The 23,991-nt window shown below is 38.5% G+C and overlaps 1 protein-coding gene across 1 annotated transcript in view; it reads right to left on the reverse strand.

The window, feature by feature from the left end:
* Positions 1-17,334: 17,334 nt before the first annotated feature.
* The window catches only part of LOC121984747 (disease resistance protein RPM1-like), a 65,382-nt gene continuing 58,725 nt past the window's right edge, over positions 17,335-23,991 (reverse strand). Inside the window, exons 2-5 of the mRNA XM_042537873.1 lie at positions 18,129-21,033; positions 17,957-18,016; positions 17,648-17,884; positions 17,335-17,551 (exon numbers count right to left, since the gene is read on the reverse strand). Of these exons, the coding sequence (XP_042393807.1) occupies positions 17,510-17,551; positions 17,648-17,884; positions 17,957-18,016; positions 18,129-20,993 (3,204 nt within the window). The 5' untranslated portion in view covers positions 20,994-21,033 and the 3' untranslated portion in view covers positions 17,335-17,509. The remainder of the gene's footprint in view (positions 17,552-17,647; positions 17,885-17,956; positions 18,017-18,128; positions 21,034-23,991) is intronic.

Consider the following 23,991-nt stretch of genomic DNA (forward strand, 5'->3'; position numbering starts at 1 on the left):
TCACTTGTTTATGGGTTATCCTAGAGAAATGAAAGTAGGTTTATAGTCTTAAAAATCAGAAGGTCATTGTTAGCATCAATGACCAATTTTTAGAAAAGGACTATGTAATAAACCATGTGCCCATAAGAAAACTTGTTCTTAAGGAAATAATAAAAGACATGTCTAATCTAGTACCAATTGTACAAGATGAGATACCATAAGGAAACTGCAACACGTATCACAAATGATACACAATTGCAGAAAGTGCCTTGTTGTAGTGGGAGGGTTGTTAGGCAACCTAAAAAGATTCATGTTTTGGGAGAGTTTTTGGACTCGATTCCTGGAGGACATGAACCTGATCTCCGGACATATGATGAAGCACTCCAAGATAAAGATGCAATATCTTGGCAAAGAGTAATGAATAACAGAATTATAATATATGTATTCTAATAAAATATGGAAGCTTGTAGAACCACCAAATGGTGTAAAAGCCGTTGGGTATAAAAAATGTCTATAATAGGAAAAGAGGGATAGACTGTTGGTGCGGGAAGCATCCGACGATCGAACTCGTGTTTTGATAATGGCAAAGAATTCAAAGTTAAGATGTTTTGTAGTCTAACAAGTCTACTTAAGAATTTCAGGAAAGTCCTAGCTGCGGTTAGGCAAAAGGTAAAACCCTAGGGAGTGGTAACCCTAGGTCATAGGGGGTGGTAACCCTATGCGGAAAGTCTTGGTAGGTCGATGTCTTCAGGTAAAAGTCCTAGGGGGCGGTAACCCTAGGTGGAAAGTCCTGGTGTCGCGAACCAGGTGAAAGACTGGACTAGCCAGGGAAGCGGATGTCCAGTAGAAAGTCCAGAAGCATCGAGTGCTGAGCAAAAGTCCAATCGATCCTCCAGATCGACTGGCAACAGGTAAATCTCCTGAGTGCAACAGGTGAGGACGCGTTCCCCGTAGAGGGAACAGTAGGCGTCGGGTCGACCTAGGGTGTCCGGTCGGAAACCCAAAGTCAGACTCGAACAGTCCGGAGGTTGTCTATACTTCATTTATCATGTTTATTGTGCTAACTTTGTGTTGCAGGATATTGTTTGGGAGTAACATATCTTGCAGGTGCAAAGGAGCAACCTAAAGCCTCGGATGAACAGTGTCCGAGGCGCCTCCATGGAGCTTGGAGGCGCCTCGGGTGCAAAAGCTGAGTTGGCTGTGAAAGTTCATCGAAGGCGCCTTGAAGGGAGTATAAGGCACCTTGGAAGGCGCCTTGAGCAGGGTATAAGGCGCCTCCAAGGGATGAAGTTCGACCAGTTCAGATCTGATCCACGCGGAAGACTAGGCAGCATGGAGGCGCCTTGAACAGCCTTCAAGGCGCCTTGAACACCCTTTATAAGGGGGTTTCGACCAGCATCTCAAGCAATCAAGTTCTGAGCTTTCCTTCTTCAACGTGCTGCTAACAAAGTCATTCCGAAGTGCTGTTGCAACATTCCGACGACCCGGAGCTTCGTTTTTCTCTTCTTTAAGTTGTCGGTACAAAGTTATTCTAATTGCTGTTACATTTTGTAATCTGTAATTCTTATCGAGCTTATAGTTGTTGCCCACTGGAAGTGATCAAGGATCGCGGGCCTTCGAGTAGGAGTCGCCTTAGGCTCCGAACGAAGTAAATCCCTTTGTGTCTTTGTGTTTATTTTATTCCGCTGCATTTTAATTACTCCGATAGTTTTCCGATAATCGAACAAATAGCCACGAGCGCTATTCACCCCCCCCCCTCTAGCGCGTCTCGATCTAACATAGACAGGAAGGTAGAAACTTTCAAAGCAAGGCTAGATGAAAAAGGAAACTTTTTCACTGGTAGCCATGCTTAAGTCTATCCGGATTCTTTTATCTAAGTGGATGTCAAGACAGCATTCCTTAATGGAAGTCTTGAAGAAAGCATCCATATAAAGCAACCAGAAGGGTTCATTGCAAAGGGCTAAGAGCATATTGTGTGCAAGCTCAATCAGTCTATGGACTGATACAAAGCTTCAAGGTCTTGGAACATCCAGTTTATCAAAGTAATCCAGACCTATGGATTTATTGAGTAAACGGATAAGTCTTGTGTATACAAAAGGTGTGATGGAAACGTGGTAGTATTTCTTGTACTATACGTAGATAACATTTTTGGTAGTTGGAAACAATATCAAAATGTTGCCAGAAGTAAGGGTATGGTTGTCCAAATAATTCGATATAAAGGACTTGGGAGAATGTATATATTTTTGAGATCAAAGTAATAAGGGATCGCAAGAAAAATAATATATTTTACTTATCCCAAGCTTGATACATCGGAAAAAATCCTTGCTCGTTTTAAGCATGCAAAACTCCTAGAAAGGTTTCTTACCTTTTAAGCATGGAGTGTCTTTATCTAAAGAGATGTCTCCGATGACATCAAAGGAGATTGAGGACATGTAGGCAGTTCTTTATGCTTCGGCAGTTAGACAATCTAATGTATGATATGCACGAGATCAGAAATCTGTTTTGCCAAGGGCATAGTTAGCAGATGTCAAAGTAACCCTAAACAAGGACATTGGACTGCAGTAAAGCATATATTAAAGTACCTTAGAGGCACTAGAGATTATATGCTAGCTTACAAGGCAATTAATTTGGTTCCTATGGGTTGCATGAATTTTTGACTTCCAATCGGATAGGGACAATAATAAGTCGACCTCGGGGTTTTTTGTGTTTACTTTAGGAGGAAAAGTCATAACTATGGAAGAGTGAAAAGCATAGGTGTTTTTCTGGACTTCATCATAGAAGCTGAGTATATGACAAGCCTCTGAGATAGCCATAAAAGCTGAATGACTCAATAACCTCAAGATAGACTTAGATATGATTTCTGGTTTGTCCAAAGATTATTATTGTAACGCCCGCCCTTCCAGGTAGAACTAAGGCCACCCCGGAGGGACGGACGTCACTGAAACATAGACATCAATTATACTAATGCATATGGATTCATGGCAGCGGAAGACTTATTTAAATTTATTTTTTTTTATTCATATGCATTTAGTTTACTTATCATGGCATGTGAATCAAAGCATACTGAACATTATCATCATATCATCATTATTCTAACATGAGTAAAATATCATAAGTGTATGAAATACTAGCTGAAATCATCAGCATAAGCATAGGTCCAACATTGTTCACATGCGTAACTTAGATAATTCAAAGAAACTTAAATAGATCTATCCACCAACACTTCCACACACATCTTCCTTGCCTTTCCTGCTCTGCTCCCCTTAAACAATCCATTCCTTGCCTTTATCTGCAGTACAAGGAAAACGTGTAGCTATAAGCCAAAGGCTTAGTGAGATCCTTGCCTACCCATAAATCCGAAGAAACACATAACATAACATTACATGTAGAAACATAGCATGGCATAACATAGCATGGAGAGTCATAACATAGAACATATCTTATCATGTAAAAACCATAACAACTCATAGCGTCACATGAGGGAAAGCAGAACATAATATATCATATCACATAAGGAGCATAACATATCAAAGTCTATCATGTGAAGGTATATCATGATTCATATCACATTCTTTAAGCACATATCATGAAGCCTATCATATCATGTAAACATGTATCATAACTCATACCTGTTCATAAGGGTGCATAAACATAATTTCATAAATATGTGCATGTAGATGCAATATGTATATTTTTAAAACATGTATCATGGAATGCACATATGCATCATGCTTCTTTCAAAACATATAGTATACATACTTGAATATCATATCATCATCATCATGAGAAGGGCCCTGGCTTGTACCACATGTAAACATAAATGCGCGCAATCCCTAGGACAGGGTAGCTAGCCCTGAACCTACTAGGGATCTAGGTCCGTTCATAGTCCGTCGACCTAGGGGCGTACTGAGGAGCCCATCCCTTAACGAGGTCCGTTCATAGTCCATCGACCCCGGGGCGCTTATGGAGCCCACCCTTGGTACAAGCCATAGAAAGTAAAATATCATGCATATCATATCTCATCATATCATACATGTCATAATTCTTGTCATATCATTAAGAGAGCTCTTGATCCCAACTTAAGGGAAGCATCTCTTTACCATAGCATGAAGAGTGCTCTTGATCCCAACTTAAGGGAAGCAACTCTTTTCCATAACATGAAGAGTGCTCTTGGTCCCAGCTTAAGGGAAGCAACTCTTTAGGCTTTTCTTCTTACATAAGTCATTCATACATGCATTATGAAACATAACATGTTCTTATCATAACATAAAGCATAACATGTCATTTTCATATCATCAAACATGACATATCATCTCATGAACTTAACATACATATCATGAACATGACATATCATATCATGAGTCTAGCATATCATATCATTAACATGGCATATCATGTCATAAGTCTATCATGTCATATCATAAGCATGGCACATCTTATCATAAGACATAGAAATGCAACATATCATAAAGCATGAAAGCTTACTTCACTTATATATCAAAGACTACATATCATGAAAATGCCTAAGCATGTTTGGTTAGGTTTTAGCTCTTTCCTAACCCAATTTATCCATCTTGGCCGAACCATATCAGTAGGTTTCATCCTCATTTCATTCCATATTAAGCATAGGACTTACCCACATAACATGTAAAACTTAATCTAAGCACATACAAGGTAATATACTTCATGAATAAGCATGTTTGAGTTCAAAAACTCTAACCTTAACCCATTTATCTCAATTTGGACGAAACATATCAATAGGGTTCTTATATCATTTGGTTCCATATGAAGCATAAAACTTATCCACATAGCATATAAACTTGATCTAAGCACATACAAGGTAATATACTTCATGAATAAGCATGTTTGAGTTCAAAACTCTAACCTTAACCCATTTATCTCAATTTGGACAAAACATATCAGTAGGGTTCTTATATCATTTGGTTCCATATGAAGCATAAAACTTATCCACATAGCATGTAAACTTGATCTAAGCACATACAAGGCAATATACTTCATGAATAAGCATGTTTGAGTTCAAAACTCTAACTCTAACCCATTTATTTCAATTTGGCCGAAACATATCAGTAGGATTTCATATCATTCTACTCCATAAGAAGCATAAGTCTTAACATGTAACATGCACATTTAATCTAAGTTCCTATAGAGCATAGTACAAGTACCTACAAGGAACCATACTTCATGAATAAGCCTATTTGAGTTCAAAACTCTAACCCTAACCCTTTTATTTTCATTTGGCCGAAACATATCAGTAGGGTTTCATGTCTTTTTATCCCTTAGGAAGCATAAAACTTAAACATGTAACATGCACATTTAATCTAAGTACCTATAGAACATAGTACAAGTACCTACAAGGAACCATACTTCATGAATAAGCCTATTTGAGTTCAAAACTCTAACCCTAACCCTTTTATTTTCATTTGGCCGAATTATATCAGTAGAGTTCCATATCATTTTATTCCATAAGAAGTATAAAACTTAAACTTATAACAAGCCCATTTAATCTAAGTGCCTACAAGGTATTGTACTTCATGTTCTAAGCATATTTGAGTTCAAAAACTTAAACCCTAACCCATTTATTCAATTTTGCCAACCATATCAGTAGGGTTTACCACCATTTCATTCCATATGAAGCATAAAGACCTTAGCTATAAACATGTAAAAATTCATACATCACAAAGAGGTACAACTAGTATGGTTTCTAACTAAAATTCTTGACCTAAGGCCTTATAATCAATTTGGCCGAACCATATAGCTAGGTTTCTCTTTTTTTCTTTTTTCTTCACGACATGAAGAATGAAGACTAAACTAACAACATATGAAATTCATATATCATAGAGTAGAAATTTAAGTATGTGATCAAAGAAAAACTTATTCTGGATCCTTTCTTCCATCCTTGGCCGAATCATGCAACAAGTTCTAAATTTCTTTTTTTTTTTTTATAACATGAAGCATCTCTTATCACTTGTTAACCCTAAGTAACTACCTATTCTTTATCTTGACCATCTTCTTTCAAGAAAAGTTTTAGAGTTTTGAAAGAGAAAAACATTCTAAAAACCGAAGCTACTTGTACTGCAGTGAGGGGATACTCACATCCTTGCGCTTGTTTTCCTTAGAGATTTAACCTTTTGTTGTGGATCCTTCCTAGAGAGGGGAAGCTTCCTTGCTCCTTGGTCTCGGCAAGAAGAAGAATGGGTGAAGAAGGGGGCACGGTGAAGGAGGGAGGAGTAAGAGAGTGAATGAGAAAAATGCCAACTCATTTTAATTTCTTCCTTTTATTCATCATGAGAGGAGGAAGGAAAAATATATTTTTCTTCCTCCTTTCTTTTACTCTCTTCATCATTAAGAAAAGTCTAGATACATCCCTTCTTGGTGAGTAAAAAAGGAATATTCTAGAGCATCTCTTCATTAGAGAGGGAGAAGACAACTCTCACTTCTCCTTCTAAGAGAAGAGCCTTTTCTTCTTACATTTAATTATGGTTTCCCTCTCTTTCCTTACAATAATTTCTCTTGGTCTAGTGGTTATCTTATTCAGGTATCTAATGAGAGATCTAGAGTTCAAGTCCTAGACCTTATGTATTTTTATTTCTATTTTATTTATTTAAGTGTTTAGCTAGGAGCAAAAATTCAACTAAAGCATATATATTTTTCTTTATTCATGATAGAATATTCTAGAATTTTGCTAAGGACCCTATGGGTGTTACAATTACAATTTATTGTAATAATGTTGGTGCAGTAGCAAACTCAAAGAAACCATAAGTCTATAAGGCAAGTAAACACAATAGAGCGCAAGTACCACCCAATACGAGAAATCGTATAAATGAGGAGAAGTTGTTGCCGCCTAGATTGCATCAGGTGATGACCTATAGATCCTTTCACTGAGGTCCTTAAGGCAAGAGCTTTTGATGGGCATGTTGAAGGGTTAGGAATCAGATGTATGGCAGCAGATATAGCAGCTTAGTCTTTTAGTATAAGTGGGAGATTGTTAGGATGTATACTAAAAGCTTAGCTTTTGGTATAAACATTTATCTAGAAATAAGAATCACATTGGTCAAATGTCTACATTTATGATAAATGTAGTTGTTCAATTAATTTATATTATAGATAACATTGTGTGTGGTGTCACACACAGAAGATCATGTTATCGGTTCCTTATAAATTATAAACAGTAGCTCACGACCAAGATGGAAAGGAACAAACCATTGGAAGGTCGTAGTGTAATTAGGTATTAGTTTATCTTAACTATATAATTACACTAGTACACTTAGAGTGTATTGAGTAGGACCATTTGAGGTCGTTCCTTTTATACTGACTTAATGAAGGAACAAAGACCTCAGTTATTATGGAAGTGTGTGCTCTTAATCCTAATATAATAACAAGCACATATATTTGATATTTATTTCTTTAATTTATCAATGGGTAAGATTTAGTTCGATGAATCAATAAGCCCGATAAGTTGGGAAATGATATCACTTATAGTGTGTGTTGTTGATTATAGAAGGAAACTGTGTCCTAGTGATCTGGGTTGAGAATGTCCCAAAGAGGAGCTCATAAGGATTGTCATGTTAAACCCTGCAGGTGGACTTAGTCCGACATGACGATGAAGTTGAGTGGTACTACTCTTGGAGCTAGATATTAATTAAGTGAGTTGTCAGTAACTTACTTAATTAGTGGACATTTGTTATCTTAAACACAGGGAGACTAACACACTCATAATAAAAAGGAGCCCAAAATGTAATTTGGGATTGGTGCGGTAGTTCAATAATAGTTCTTTAGTGGAATGAATTATTATTGATGAAATTAAGTTGTGTGTTCGGGGCGAACACGGGATGCTTAATTTCATCGAGAGACCAAAACTAATTCCTCCTCTCGGTCCCTATCGTAGCCTCTAGTATATAGAGATTTATACCCACCGCATACCCACCTTCTTACCCATCCAATGGGGCCAGCCAAGCTAGCTTGGAACCCAAGCTAGGGCCGGCCAAGACCAAGTGGATGAGCCATGTAGGTGGCCGGCCAAAGCTTGGGTCCCAAGCTTAGGTGGCCGGCCACTAGAATATTAAAAAGGATTTTTATTAAAATTATTTCTGATGTGGATATCATTGTTTAAAAATTAAAAATTTCCTTTTATAGCTTTCTACAAAAGATTAAGAGAAGAGATTAATCTCTTTCCTTATTTGTAGATTAAAAGGATGGTTTTAATTTTTGGCTAAAACTTTTCTTATTTGTAAATCATCTACATGTTTAAAAGAGAGTTTAAAATTTGAAATCTTTCCTTATTTGTTGATTACAAGGTGGATTTTAAATTTTAAGAAAACTTTCCTTTTTAATCATGTTCATGATTTAAAAGAAAGTTTAAAAATTAAATATTCTCTTTTATAAATTTTTACAAGAGATTAAGAAAAGATTTGATATCTTTCCTTATTTGTAGATTAAAAGAGATTTTAACTTTTAGAGATAACTTTCTTTTTATCCACATGTTTAAAAGAAAGATTTTAATTTATTAAATTTCTTTTTTATAAACCAATCATGAAGGGATTAAATTATTGGAGAAATTTTATAAATTTTCGGAAACAAATTAGTAAGTTTTAATTCTTATTTTAATTAAAACTTTCCTTGATTTGGGGCTTGAGGTGGTCGGCCATTGTATTTGAAAAAGAAAATTATTTTTAATTAAATAATTTTTCCTTTTCGATGGAAAAAGAATTAAGGAAATTTTTATTAAATTTTCCTTATTTGCCAAGACCAAGGATTATAAAAGAGGGGGTAGAGAAGGCTTCATGGTGAATAATCTCTATTCTTTTCCTTCCTCTCCTCTTTGGTTTTGGTGGCCGGCCCTATTTCTCTTCTCTCCTCTTGTTGGCCGAAACTTATCTCTTGGAGGAGCTTTTGTTAGTGGCCGGATCAAGGAAGGAGAAGAAGGAGAGAAAGCAAGCCTCGTTTCTAGCATCCCTTGGAGCATGGTGGTGGTGGCCGAACCTCTTCATCCTAGAAGAAGTTTTGATGGTCGAAACTTGCAAGGAAGAAGAAGGTGATTGGTGGTTTCTCATCTCAGAAGATCGTTGCCCACACAACGTCCGAGGTTAGAAGAGCAATACGGTAGAAGATCAAGAGGTCTTTCTAGAAGGTATAACTAGTAATTTTTCCTTTCCGCATCATGCTAGTTATTTATGGAAATAATACCAAATACAAGAGGCTTACGATTCTAGTATTTCGAATATGTTTTTCGATGATGTGTTCTTTTGTTTTATTTTTCCTTGTGATTTGATTGTTCTTTTCGGTTAACCTAAAGTTATTTTAGGAAATTAAATATTAGCTTTCCATAAAAGGTTTTGTCTAGTCGGTGGTGGTTGCTCCCATATTCAAGAAGGTCATGTGCCTCGCCACGTCAGTACTGGGAACCAATTATGGAACTTAATATTTAATGGAATTAATAACTTAAGGTGATTTGGGTCGAACGTGTTAAGTTCCGCAGGAGATCCAAGTCAAAGCCTAAAAGAACAAATAGATTAAGTTTTGGATCAAACGTGTTAAGTTCCGCAAGCGATCCAAAATTTAATTTAAAAGAACACATGGTAGCTAGGATAAGGTTCAGACCTTTGTACAAAATTTTTGTACAGTGGAACCTCTAGGTTTTCCGAGTAGCAACCAACAAACCCTGTGGGGGCTCTCGGAGTGGGCTATAAAAAGAGGGTTCGACCAACAGCTTGAACACATCAATTCAAATAACTTCTACTCCTGTGCATTACTCTGAAAAGGTCTCTACGACGCCCGAAAACTGCTCTGATGACAACTACGCTAAAGATCTCTTCCTCTAAGTCATCAGTATTTCATTTATTGTTCAAGTTACTCATACCCAAATTGTAATTATTTTTTAACTTTTCGATTGATTAGTGATTGCTCAATGAAAGCACTTTCATATGAGAGCCTTGGAGTAGGAGTTACTACAGGCTTCGAACCAAGTAAAACTTGGTAGTGTTAACATTATGTTTCCTTTTATTTTTAATATCTTAATTCTGCTGTGTTTTAATCGATCATATTTTCCAAAAGTGAAAAGTCATGAGCGTTATTCACCCCTCCCCCCTTTTAGCTCAATGATCCTGCATGATTCACATCTCCACTTGGGTCTTGAGATGGTACTCTGTTCATCCCTTCCAGTATCCGAAGTCTTTGCCGCAGAAGAATGATGGCAGGCGGTACTATAACATTCTTGATTGGCCATTTAGAATAATTCTCACACACAAAAAATGACAAAGAATGTACTAAAACTTAGTCTTGGATTAGTAGTGTGGGAGTAATGAAATAGGAGACACGAAAAATTGCTCGAGTGGTTGCACCAATTTCAAGTAATTACAAAAAAAATGAGAAATTTGTTAGAAGAAGTCATTACACATATTTTGAGTCAAGATGAAAAATTGAAAAATAAAATTTAAAAAAAAGGGATAAGAAATTTTTTTACTCAAATAATGGTTGCACCAATTCAAAGTGACCCTGCTCTAATACCAATTATAGGATCGGAAATAACGCTAGAGAGGAAGGTGAATAACACTCGCCACTTTTTCACTTTTTTGTAAAACATAAGAGATAACACAATAGAATAAATAGAAAAAATAATGCTCTGACCATTGCCTTTACATGGTTCATAGCCTAGCAACTGCTAGTCCAAGGCCCGCACTAGCTGAGTGCATTCATTGGGCAATTCACTATAAGCTCTAAGATTACAACATAAAGTATAATAAGAAATGACAATAATGAAATTAATACTGACAACAATTGGAGTAGAAGGTGAGGCATTGGTTGTAGGAGTAGCATTTTGATGTCGTAATGAAAGTTCTAGAGTAGCGCGCAAGAATGAAAGTCGTATGGAATGAATGTCTCAAGCTTCTAGTCGAACCATTCTTTTATAGTCTCTTTCATGCATTTGGATCAGCTCAGGACGTCTCCACCAAGGCCAATCTAAACCACCTTCGTTGTTGACTTATCAACTGTCGCGCCTGGTTGCTAACATGGCTATACCTTGGCGAACCTCTATCTGAGTCAACTTTATCCCTTCCTGGGCACTTGGACCATTCCCAGGCTCCTGGAGCTGATGTGTGCCAGCCAACCAAGGCATGCCAACTCAGTTGCTTGCGTGGCTAGATTTAGGCCATTCCATGTATTTGGATCCTTTCTATAAGTACCCCATGGTTGTTTTGATGTGGTCAATCAAGTTAAGTTAGATCATATTTGTCTTTGATGTCTTGTGTCTAAGTGTGCAGGAACTTAGGAGCATAAAAAGTCAAGCAGAAGACATAGCGGATGAAAAGGATGGTACGGGAAGCGAGTCGACGAGCTCGATGCATTCAAGGGATGAGAAGTTGTGGAAGAGTACACCGACAGATGAGAAGGACACACGTGATACTTCCGAGGGATGAGAATCCGAAATAGAAGTCTGATCGAGGAGAAGGCTGAAAGATGGGTTCAGGTGAGCTCAATTCTGGATGGCTGAAATCACCTGCACGAAGCTGTTGGAGTCTGCCAGTAGCTACTAGAGGTGCCTTCAAGTAGACTCGACCCTGGGTTGGATCAACGGGTCAGTTGCCCATTGACCTGGTTCATCGGGCTGAACCAGAACATCCTGGTAGGTTGCTGGTTAATCGACGGACCACCGGTTCAGCCCATCGGTTCACCAAAATTTTTTTTACCCATTGGAATTGCTGGTTCCTAGCCGTTGGAACTGCCGGCTAACGGGTGATTCCTAGCCATTGAGGGAGGGGTGGGGGATTTTTTAGGTATTTTCTTCAATAGTTAAGATCATTTGACTATTTTTTGATTAATGACTATGATTTAGTGGTCGTTACCATCCAAACTCACACACATCTTCTCTAATCTTAATCTCAATTTTGTATTCTCTATACATTTTCATCTTCATTTCTATGTACTTTCATTTCTAATTTTTAATAACAATAGAAGGAGGTCGTTGACGTGCATCATCTCGAGTTCGAAATAGAAAGGAAATAGTGAATCTGTGTGAGGATCCCAATATTCAATCCACCGATGATAAGATCAAGCACCTTCCTAATCTGACACCCGAAATACAAGAAAGTACTGATGCAATTACTCCTAAGATTTAGAAAATTCCTCTAAAGTCTAAACATTTTGGGAAGGTCACTCTTCCGTCGGGAGAATTACGTGCAAAATGTAAGCACTGCAATGTTTCCTACAAATTCTAAGCGGCGACTATGGGTCATTGAAACGACATGTAGAAACGAAGCATCCGATGACATATGGACTTGACCGTTCCCAAACACAATTATTTAGATTTTCTTCAACTAGCGGTAATACTAATTTCGATTTATTTTTATAATTAGATAATAAATTAAGAGAATCACTAGCTAAATTTGTTTCCGTAGAACATCTTTCTTTTAGTTTTGGATCTAAATGCACATTTAAAGATTTTTGTAATCTCTTAATCCATGTGCTAAACATGTTCCTAGGACTACATTTACTCGTACAATTAAAAAATTGATAAAACAAGGAAAAAATAATTTAATTGATAAATTTAGTAAATTAGATAATAAAGTTTCTTTATATTTCGATATTTGGAGTGATCATTGGCAAACACATTCATATATAGATATAACTTGCCATTGGATCGATAACTCTTCGAACCTCCAAAAAAAATATTATTAGCTTATAGAGTTTTTAATGAATCACATAATACTCATAACATCGCACAATTATTATGTTTAATTTTATAAAAATATGGATTTACTCATAAAATATTTTCAATATCATTAGATAATACTAGTTCTAATATCGCTTGTATAGATGATCTAAAATTTATTTGTCAACCTATTATTGGTGGTTTATTTTTTCATATTAGTTGTGTATGACTTGTTTTAAATTTATATGTTCAAGATGGATTAAAAATTTTAGAAAATTATATTAAACCAATTAGAATTATAATTTCTTATTTATGGTCGCATCCATCTATAATGAAATAATGAGTTAGGTTTTGTAAAACCAATGGAATGATCCATGTGATGTACCAATATGTTGGAATTCAACATACCAATTATTACAAGATTCATTTCAATATAAAGAATTATTATGTTTAATTTTTATACAAAATTCTAATGCTAATATATATTTATTTTCACAACGATGAAATATTTGTAGTAGTATTTATGAAAATTTAAAAGTATTTAATAATGCAACCAAACAACTTTCCGGTGTTTATTATTCCACTGCGCTCAATTAGTTTTAGAAAAAATTCTAATATAGTATTAGTTTTAAATGGACATATTAATAATGAATTTTTATCTTCTTGCATATTGGCTATAAAAACTAAATGGGAAAAATATTTTAATTTTATTCTTGAAATTTATTTAATTGCATTTACTTTATATCCTAGATTTAATTAAAAAGTTTTACTAGAAATGTTAACTTTATATTATGACGCTTTAATTCTAATTAAAGATTTTTCTTTTCCTGATCTATTTTATATTATATATAATGTTAAAATTTATTTATATGATATTTATAATTAATATTATGCAAGATATGGAAAACAAATTAATATTTCTGAAATACAACAAACTACTAGTAGTAATTTAAAATTTATAAAAGAACAACTTTTATTAAAAAAATGGATGAAACGTGATCCTTAAGTTCCACATAGGAACTTGAGAATTATTTTATAACTTCTTTTGATTTTAATGAAGTAGATAGCGAAAATTTTGATATCTTAAAGTGGTAGTCACAGAAGGCTCAAAGCTTTTCCTTCCTCTCCATGATTGCCAAAAAAAAATTTTAGCTTGTCCAGTGTCAAATGTTGCTATAAAGCAGACGTTCAGTGTCGGCTGCAACATATTAGATAACGACGATCAATTTTGTCTCCCAACTCATTGGAAGGTCAAGCATTACTCGATGATTGCTCCAGAGTCGAGAAAAGAATTCAAGGAATGCAACTTTCAGATGACGAAGTTGAAGACTTTAATATTGAAAGAACGAATACAATAGGAACGGAAAATGGAAGTGAGTGACAACACTACTTTCAAATGTAAAATGGTAAAACTATAAAAGAATTATGTGGACTTTGATTCCCTTATACCCTAAGGGGATACACAAGCAACTTAAATGAGTGCAAGCCATTGTTTTAAATAATTTTTAATTTTTTTAATATAATAATCTTGAACCATGGTGAGGCGTGATGAACCGTGAATCGAACCATGAATCGACAGTTCTAAACCGTGAACTATAATCGTCTTGGGCGATTAAGGTTAAGGGTCGATCTACTAGGAACCATCGAATCATCGGTTCTGAACTGTCCAACTGTCGGTTCTGAACCGTTCAATTGTCGATTCCAAACCGTCCAACCATCGGTTCTAAACCATCCAACCATCGGTTTCGAACCGTGGTTAGGTCTACCTTCAAGGAGATAGAAGGCGCCTTCGAGTCCTCATGGAAGGCGCCTTCAATACCCGTTAGCCGAAGATAAAGTTTTGTCTTCGGCAGATAAAACTTGTCTTATAGAAAGCGCCTTGGACCTACTTGGAGGCGCCTCCGAGCAATGGATAAGTTTTTCCAGGGACTATAAAAAGACTCCTGAAGGTAGGAATTAAACAACAACTCAACTACAACTTCCGTAATCACTTTCTAGTCTTTTTCTAGGTTGTCAACGTCTGTAAGAGGTTACTCCACCTTCAACAAAGGAGATTTCTAGTGGAACTTCTTCAATGTCTTGGATTAACAACCACCTAGGTTATAACCAAGTAAATTTAACTTTCTTATTATTTTCTTAGAAGTTGTTAATTTTATGCATTCTTATTTTGTTTAATTAATTGTGCATAACTAATCAAATCCAAAAAGATCGCGAAAGGACTTGTTTAATTTTTGTAGACAATTCACTCTCCTCTTGTCAGCCCTACCGGGACCAACACTTTCTGATCACCCAGGCCTCCAAGTGCCTGAAATGCCTTAACTACAGCTTTGATTTCCTGCATCACAGAGTTAGCACAACAGACATAATATGAAATATAAGTACAAAATATTTAGACAATCTCGGGATTGTCCGGTCCTAACTTTCAGATTTCATTGAAATCTTACGTCGGACCGACGCTTACTGCTCCCTCAAACGGAACGCGTCCTCACCTACTCCTCTCAAGAGAATTTACCTGTTGACAAACATCCGATTCTCTTGACTTGTTTGGATTTTTTTTCTCAACATCTGATTTTGACCTTAGGAACTTCATGATAGATGTTCGATCCTCAACATACCTAGACTTCTGCCTAGTGTCCGCGACTCCAAGGCTTCCCGCCTAGTGTCCTCGACTCCTAGGACTTCTGCCCGACATTCTCGATCTGTCAAGACTTCTGCTTGGCCCACTCGACTAGGACTTCCTTACCCAATCCACTCGACCAAGACTTCTTATCCAGTACACTTGACCAGGACTTCTTATCCAATTCACTCAACTAGAACTTCTTTGTCTAGCAACTAGGACTTTCCTACACACTTGGGCAAATTTGTTCAATCACAACACAACTTAATTTTGAACCTTTGTCAACATTAAAATCAGATTTGATTATCTGGTGCTCCATGGACTTAATGCATAAAGTTTTGACATGTTGATCTCAACTAAGGAGTTGTGTGGTATATAAGGGATCGAGATTGAAGGATTAAGTCCATATAGGTGAGTTTATTCTTCATAAGGTGGGCTCATACTTGATTAACACGCACAAAACTAGTTGTCATTAAGGAACTAAATCTCAATTAAGTGATCTAATATTTTATGTATGAAGGAGATTTAAGATATTGAATATGAATTCATTGTATAGATCTGTTAACCCTGATTTATTAATATTAATGAGCTGTTAATGATATATGAGCTTTATGTAGATAGTCTCTATAGGATGAATTTGATATATAAAGGAATAAGCTTATTGATTAAGGTATCATCTTGAATCTTGGATTGAAGAGAACTTCTTCTTCCTCCTCTTCCTCTTCTGCTTTATGTAGATAGTTTTTATAGGATGAACTTGATATATAAAAAAATAAACTGATTGATTAGGGCATCATCTTAATCTTGGATTTAAGAGTAAAAAGAATTACGGATTGTCATCCATTCATATAGAAAATCATTCTTACGCTGATAAGAACTATGATAAATAAAATCAATAGCTAATATGATGAATTTAGATTAGACCATCCACTTACTGTTGTATTCTTTTTTTTTTAACTTTTTATGTCTTATTGATAATGATAATTAAATTTAATTGATGTATTCTTTAGTTTGTTTACATGTATCTATCATGCTTACCGTACTTCACATGTCTTTACATGCTAAAACCCACGTGCCACATGCCAAGCATGACAGATGCGTTTGCTGGTGCCACATGCCTTTTGCATGTTGATCGCTCAAGTTGATGGATGCTCGGAGGCATATCTTGAGGAGAAGAGACAAGGAGCAAGAGGAGAAAGGAAAGACAGATCTTTCTTCTTTTAATCCTCTGATTTCGTCTTTCAGCAGTGTTGTGTGATAATGTTGAGGTACAGCTATGACAATATGTACGTTATGATTGCGGTTTCGCCCTAGAGTGGAACCCCCTTAGATTAGGGTGGGCTCCAATCCATCTAAAAAGAAAAATAGTTTTTAATTGTATATATTTTTTAAATTCCATCCTAAATTCAGTCATTTCCAAATAGCTAATCCCATATAATCCATGTCAACGCTTGATAATATTGACTTGAGATATACCTTTGATTTTACCATTTTATCCTAGTAAATTGACCTCTAGTGTGATCTAGAAGTGCCGCTAAAGGGGACAAATCTATTTTAGGAAAAAAAATTACATCATACTAAGACTCGATGTCTTTATTTCTCAGGCGACACAACTCACGAATTCCGCTCTGATTCACACAGTCGGAAACACTCAGGCTTTGGATTGGTTCTCGAGTACTTGGCGTCCATCTCGAGCACTTGCCAACCCTTTTGGTTTCAACAACTCGAACAACCTCGACACTAGAAATTATCCACTCAAGTCATCTCGATAAATAAATTTGAATTATTTCGATTATAATTTTAATTTAGAATATATTTCCTATATCTCCGACAATTCGATTGTGGAATAATCTTTTGACACTAATAAAGAAAAAAATATGTTCTCTTATGGTACAAAAAGTGATTATGCTCATCTCAAATGTCTATCATCACCGGCCCCATAATTAGATGAAAGTAGGTAAATCACAGTACTAAGTGACATCATAGGTGGGAAAAACATTTAATCTTGTGATTTACTGATTATTTTCTCAAAATTATTTGGATGACAGAGTAATATATAATATAACTCTGCAAGGTGAAATGCCAAATGCACATTTAACAAAAGCACAAACTTGAACATTTGTGGACAGATTACAATCAACAGATAACAAATTAAAAGTTTACAGTTTGGCAATCAAATATCTTAAGAACGCATGACAAAGGATTGACTTCCAATTTATTGAAAGTTCTTATGATGAGACATAGAATCAAGGTGAATCCTCCTCCCTCAGATTTCGATGAATAGAAAGCTGCATACGCCAAAATATTTGATCAGATAAATGTTCAATTAAGTAAAGTTAAATGCAAAGATTGAATAAATCAAACCGAGAGACGAAATAATTCACCAAACAGCAAGGCCAAGCAATCAATGATCCCTTAGCATCTCCTAGAGTCTTGACGCTACCATAAGGTCTGATTAAGTGCTCAGTGTTATCCATTGGAGTTCCAAGGTGTATTCCTGCCCAATTAGGACCTATCTCATATCCCCCCACCCTAGCATTTGAATCAAGGGTTTGAACAACTCCAATTCCCACAATTTTATCTGCATCATTCAAACTCTTCAGAGATACTTCAGCTCCCACCTGCACTTTCAGGAAAAAGAAGATCAGGATCGTGAAGCAATATATTTTTCAGACATTAAAAGTGAAATATACCTTGAGACTTGATTTTTCGTCTTCAATTTGATCATGGAGAAGGCCACTTCTTTCCTCTTCCTTCATGGTATAAACGAGTAGTCATGAGAAAGAGATTAAATTCTAGTTTTGGCATTTAGACAGTCATAAAACTAACACTGGGCATCTAACTGACTGTATGTATTTGGAGTACCTTTGTGAGATTTTGTTGATCTGGTATCACGCCACCAGTCCTGGGGAAGATGTCCAATGTCCTTGATCCATGAATGCCGTCGTCATAGCAGATATCAGAGATGTGCTCTACCTTGCTTCTCTGTTCTGTAATTGCATTGAGGAAGAAGGGGCTGCACTCAGAAAAGTGCAACTTCTGGAGGGACTCCAAGAATTCGATACCTATTGGGATCGTCATCAGTTGCAAGAGGCCTTCCATGAATAACAATTGCAAATTGCTCAAGGACCCTTGATATATTGTTATCTTTCCGAGGTTTGGCAAATGAAGCAAATGAAGTTCTTTGAGATTAGGGAACCAGGTGTTGCGAAAGGTTAGCGTCACGCCGTCATATGCCTTCTGCAGATAGAGCACAGTCAAATTCTGAAGTTGATAAAGTGCAGGAAGAGGATCTCTCTGCAGTCGACTCCAACTCAAACGCAACACCCGTAGATTGTCACCGAGAGAGATGAAAGTTTGGGACAGCTGCACGTAGTTATCCTTGAGTAATGTTTGGGGAGCATCGATCAATTCTAATTCCACCAGCTTGCCTTGTAGATAGAGCACACGAAGATTCTTCATAAAGAGACCGAATTCTCGCAAATTGAGTACCTCGTTCTCGTCGTAGGCAGCAATGGACAACTTATACAGGAAAGGCATCTGCGATATCGAGTTGCGCAGTTGTGAGCAGTGGACTGATCTCACCTTGGATATGATGAGCACTCTGATGTTCGTCAGATTCTGAAGCTGCCACACGGACTCATCATCAGCTTCGAGGTCAAGGTGTTGCAGTCTCGTAAGATTCTGTAGGCCCTTGGGAACCTTCACATGTCTAATGGAATGAAACTCTCGACGGCTCCGGTCGTCCAGTCTGCTAGCAAGCAAGTGCAGCAGATTCTTCAATAGGGTTATTTCTTTAGGCAGCTTCACGATTCGAGTATAACGGGCATCAATCGTTTGCAGATTCTGAAGCTTCTTTATGGTCTCCGGAAGCTGTGTGACCCTGGTCCTCCTCAAGCCTAAATAGTGCAGGTTGTATAGCTCTGTCAGTCCATCAGGAACTCTGTCGATGTTTGCATTTTCTAGATCTATTACCCTCATAAATTTTGCTTCTTTTGATATGGTGCGCATTAACTCATCGAAAGCAGAAGAATTGTGCTTGTATATAAGTAAAGACCTGGTGCGAGAGAAATCCATCTTAAACAACACGCTGTTTTTGGTGAAGTCATGCACTGACAATCTACGAGCTTCATCTCTCAACTTCGGTGCTTCTGATTCATTCCACACCATGCTAAATTGTTCTTTTCTTGCCGCTGAAAGACTTATTTTAAGGAAAAGATTACTCATCTCACATCTCCTCACACTTCCATCGTTATTCTTCTCCACCACCCGCAGCAGGGAACGGTAGATGAGTTCGTTAAAGATTTCTTCTGCAACTTCCTCTTTTGTTTGTTTGTCCTCGTCTTGGACGAAGTTTTCGGCTACCCAAAGTCGAATCATCTTTTTTCCCTTTATGTAGTTATCCAACTGGAACATACTACAATACAAGAAGCAGTTTTTCAAATTGCCCGGCAGATATTCGTAACAAAGACTCAAGACTTGGTTCACATCATCCGCATTGCTAGATTTGGGCTTCTGCTTGAGTCTACAGTGAATACGTTTTAATTCCGCAGTTTCTTTGTTTGTAAGTATCCATAGCCTGGCAACGGCCACAATAGCCACAGGCAGGCCTTGACAGTAATTTAAGATTTCCCTCAAATTCTCAGAAGCATCAAAATCAAGTTCATCTGCCAAACCTGTCTGTCTCTTGAAAAGCTCAAATGATTCCTGATCATTCAGTTTGTTGAGCTTCATTGGCTTAACGTCATTTACTTTTTTATCCACGTCAACTAAGCATGTCGTAATAACTATCCTGCTTCCTTGCTTATTATCTATAAGCAATCTTTGAACATCCGAAATTAGTTGCAGATTCAGAACGTCATCAATAATAAGCAAGTAACGTGTCTCTTGCAGAAGGTTATTAACCTTGTATGGTAAATTAATCAGATCAAATGCATTATAAATCTCTTCTTCTTTTGCAGACAATTTTTTAAGAATTCTTGTCAGTAATTCTTCCATTTCACAAGACTTTGAAAGAGTAATCCAAATTTTGCAATCAAAACGAGAGGCCAATGCCTTACTTCTATAAACCTCACCAACCATGGTGGTCTTGCCGACGCCTCTCTTTCCTAGAACTGTTATCAAGGAGCGTTTAGGTTCTCCATCTGCTAACCACCCTCTCAGAATCTCTCTCTCTTTTCTGTGAATGGTCTTGTCATCCTCGGAATGCTCAAGCAAGTCTGATGGATCGATACGAACTCTTCCGGTGTTTGGTTCGTCAGAACAACCACCATTTTTGGATAAAAAATTCTTAATGTCATATCGTTCTTTCATTGCGTCGAGATGAGCTAGGTCGCCTTCTATTTGTTCCAAATTAGACGATATCCTCTGCAAGATCATAGTCTTTCTGTTATGAAAACCCCAGACTCGGCGGTAAGCTAAGAGATCAGAAATTTGGGATCGCTTTGGCACCGCAGTGAGATACAAAAACTCATCGATGGCATCTTCCAAATTGTTCGCGATCTCCCTTGCTCGTTGTAGCCAAGGTTCCATGACGGTATTATGTTTTTGCACATCTACATTACTCAAAAATGTCTGTATATGCTGAAACTCACTGCTAATACGTCTCATCCGACTCGCAATATCACCAAATGGCATTAGTTGTCCATCTTTAAGAAGTGTTCTAATGACAGTTATAGCTTCCCCAGCTAATGCTAGAATAGCCCTTCCGATCAAAAAACTTGGGTCCATACTTGATCTGTTCTTTATAAATTTGGAGAACTGGGCGTGCCTAATATTTCAAACAGGGCAGGTTGGTTATGACGAGGCTAATCAACAGATTTGAGATAATAAGTAAAACAATTAACTAAATAAAATAACCAAATAGCTAGTGGTGGTATAAATGGTTTAGATCTACAATGTAATTAAACATTAGTCTTTTTTCTTTCTTTTTTGCATGGGAAGATGTTCTTGAATTTCTATGGAACAAAATGATCAAAATACAAGGGAAAGACCAAGCTATGATCGAGCAAACTGATGCAGGCCTACGCTCAAGGTCGACTGTGCCGAAGTTACCCGACCCGAGGGGCGAGACACCATCGTTGGACGGATGCGGGACTTTTGAACCTTCGAGGGCTTCTCCAAGGTTCAAAAGTCGGTGGCATGAAGGCCACCAACGGTGTGGCGAGAGTCCCTTGTGGTAGAACAGTAAGGGATGGTATCCGATTAGACGACACGGAGGCCGTCGTTTGTTGAACCGGGGTTGGGGTCGAAGTTTCGACCCGCTCGGCGGACTGCGCCCCCGAGATGGTAGAACGCGATGAAGGTTCGGCTCGGCGCCTCTTGCGCCTGTTCAGTGGCACATCGGAGGAGACCGAGCTCGATGGTTCCTCAACGGGAATGATGGGGCGTTGCTCGGTTAGAGGTTGTGAGCCCGGGGCGGCTCCTCCGCTCGGCGTGTGACTAGCCTCGTCTTCGCCCACAACAATGGGTGTCTCCTCGCTCACGCTGAGCTGATCATCATGTGAGCTTACCGGCTGTAGGTCTCGGCTCGTCAGTTCTTCAATGGTCACCGCATCGATCGTGGCGTCCTTAAGCTTCGCCTTGTCGGCCATGCGTGCTCACATCATGACGTCGGCTACAAGAAAGAAAGAGAAATCAGTTAGCATCAAAGAAAGAATTAAATGAGCTTCATACCTAGGCTGGTTGACAGCCGAGTGTGGATCGGACTTAGGCCGAAGATGTACAGGACACCCTCCAGCAGCAGCATATGGATATCGTATTTATGACCGGCCAGCATGGAGGCTGCGTGCAAGTAGTCCGATCAGCTCTTGTTGCTCTTCAGATGAGGCTGAGGCGCCACTTCGAGCTGCCAGCTGGTCGGGAAGTCTAGCCGCTCGGGAAGACGCATAAAGAAGAAATACTCTTTCTAGTGCTTGTTGGAGGTCGGCATCTTGTTAAAGAATACCAAACTGACTCGAGACTGGAAGAGGAAGGTTCCCGGATCAGACAGTTTAGGATAGTAGAAATAATGAAAGATCCGAGGGTAAGAGGAATGTCGTGCAGATGGAATACGATGATGACTCCTCACAGCAGCCGAAAGGAGTTTAGCACAAGTTGAGGATGGGAAATGCAAAAATATTTACAAACTGCTGGAATAAAAGGATGAAGGGGAAACCGCAGACCGGCGATAAATTGGTCTCGAAAGAACAAAGGCAACCGGTCAATAGGGAATTGGGTTGATCGGACGAAGAAAGCAGAATGATCTGATGATCAGAAGGAATTTCAAAAGCATCGCGCAGACTCTCAGCGTCGACCCCATCAAACCTAGATGTCATGGATGTGTACCAGAGTCCAGGGATAGGAGCAAGCAGCTGAGAAGAGTTGGTCGTCGCAAAAACAAACGAAAAGGGGAAAAAATGAGATCGAAAAGAAAGAAAAAGGTCGCTGGAATGTCGCCGGAACAAAAGGAAATGCCGAAAAAAGATCAAAGGCAGATGCTAGGGGGAGAAAGCTTACAGGAGAAAGGTCACCAGGAAAGCCGAGATCGCTGGAGAAGAAGCATGGAAGATCGCCGGAGAACGAAGGAAATAAGAACGCGAATGCTGGGGAACTCGCACTTGAAGTCTGTGACGGAAGCAGCGTAGCGGGCTTATAAGGCCCGGGCTCGGCCAAACGGAGCCGCCCAATCTAGGTCGTGAAAACCTAGGCCAAGATCCCATCGTTGAATTCAAACTGCTAAACGTCACATCACACCTATCACGTCAGGCGTGCGGTAACAGTGGCCATGACACATGGCGCACCACCATGAGTCGACAATTAATGAAGGCGTGGGAGCGTGCTCAGCCTTAATGAGCGGGGATTTGCATGATTTCCAAGAAATCTGGGTGACGTTAGCCTGGCTCATCCTCGCTCGAGACAGCTCAAGGAGAATTTTCACAAGTGTAAACCTTCGTCATACCGATCGGATCGAGGGAGCGTACTTATGCCCGAGTGACAAGCTTCAACAGGCCGATTATCGAGGGTCGGGCTTATCCCGATCGGAGGCCCACAAAGTGAGAAAGGCCGATCGGGAGGGAATCTACTCGCACAATTGTCCAGTCAATCGGACTACAGCCTCCTTCGACTAGACTTGAAGGGGAAGCTTGTGATGATGAGGGGCCCCACCTCGTTGTCATTGTGGAGGTTAAAGGAGGTCAAAGTCAAGATGGCCAATGGATGTACGATGTTGCCCGGTTGGGAGAATCATACTTCGACCGGGAATTAAGCACCGACCCACCGTCTTCGACACAGGGAGTAATCAAACTAACGCTCAAGGGACGTGCAGAAGCCGAGCCGAATAATTCCTCCACTCGGCCTTGCAGCAGACTGGACATCAGCCGAGCACGCGGACAGTAAACTTCCCACCAAGCGACTATCCCGCTCGGCCCTACAACGGACAACACTTAGACAATGGACTTCCGTCCGAGTGGCTATCCCGCTCAGCGCGACAGCAGACAACACATGAATAGCATAATTCTGATTGAGCAGCTATTCTGCTCGGCTAAGTAACAGACACAGTAGGATATCTTTTAATATCCTTCTGGGAGCTAGTGTCGCTGATAGGCGGCATGGTCAGACAGAGGATCGTAAGACGGAATCTTCCACTGTCACTTCAAAGATATGCTCGACCCGTTAAGGTACTGTGTCAAGAACATTTTACTGACACGTCTTTTTAGGAAAAGCTTTGAGATGCGTGCTCACCTTGGGA

Source organism: Zingiber officinale, chromosome 5B (genome assembly GCF_018446385.1).
Source record: "Zingiber officinale cultivar Zhangliang chromosome 5B, Zo_v1.1, whole genome shotgun sequence".
NCBI classification, from domain to species: domain Eukaryota; kingdom Viridiplantae; phylum Streptophyta; class Magnoliopsida; order Zingiberales; family Zingiberaceae; genus Zingiber; species Zingiber officinale.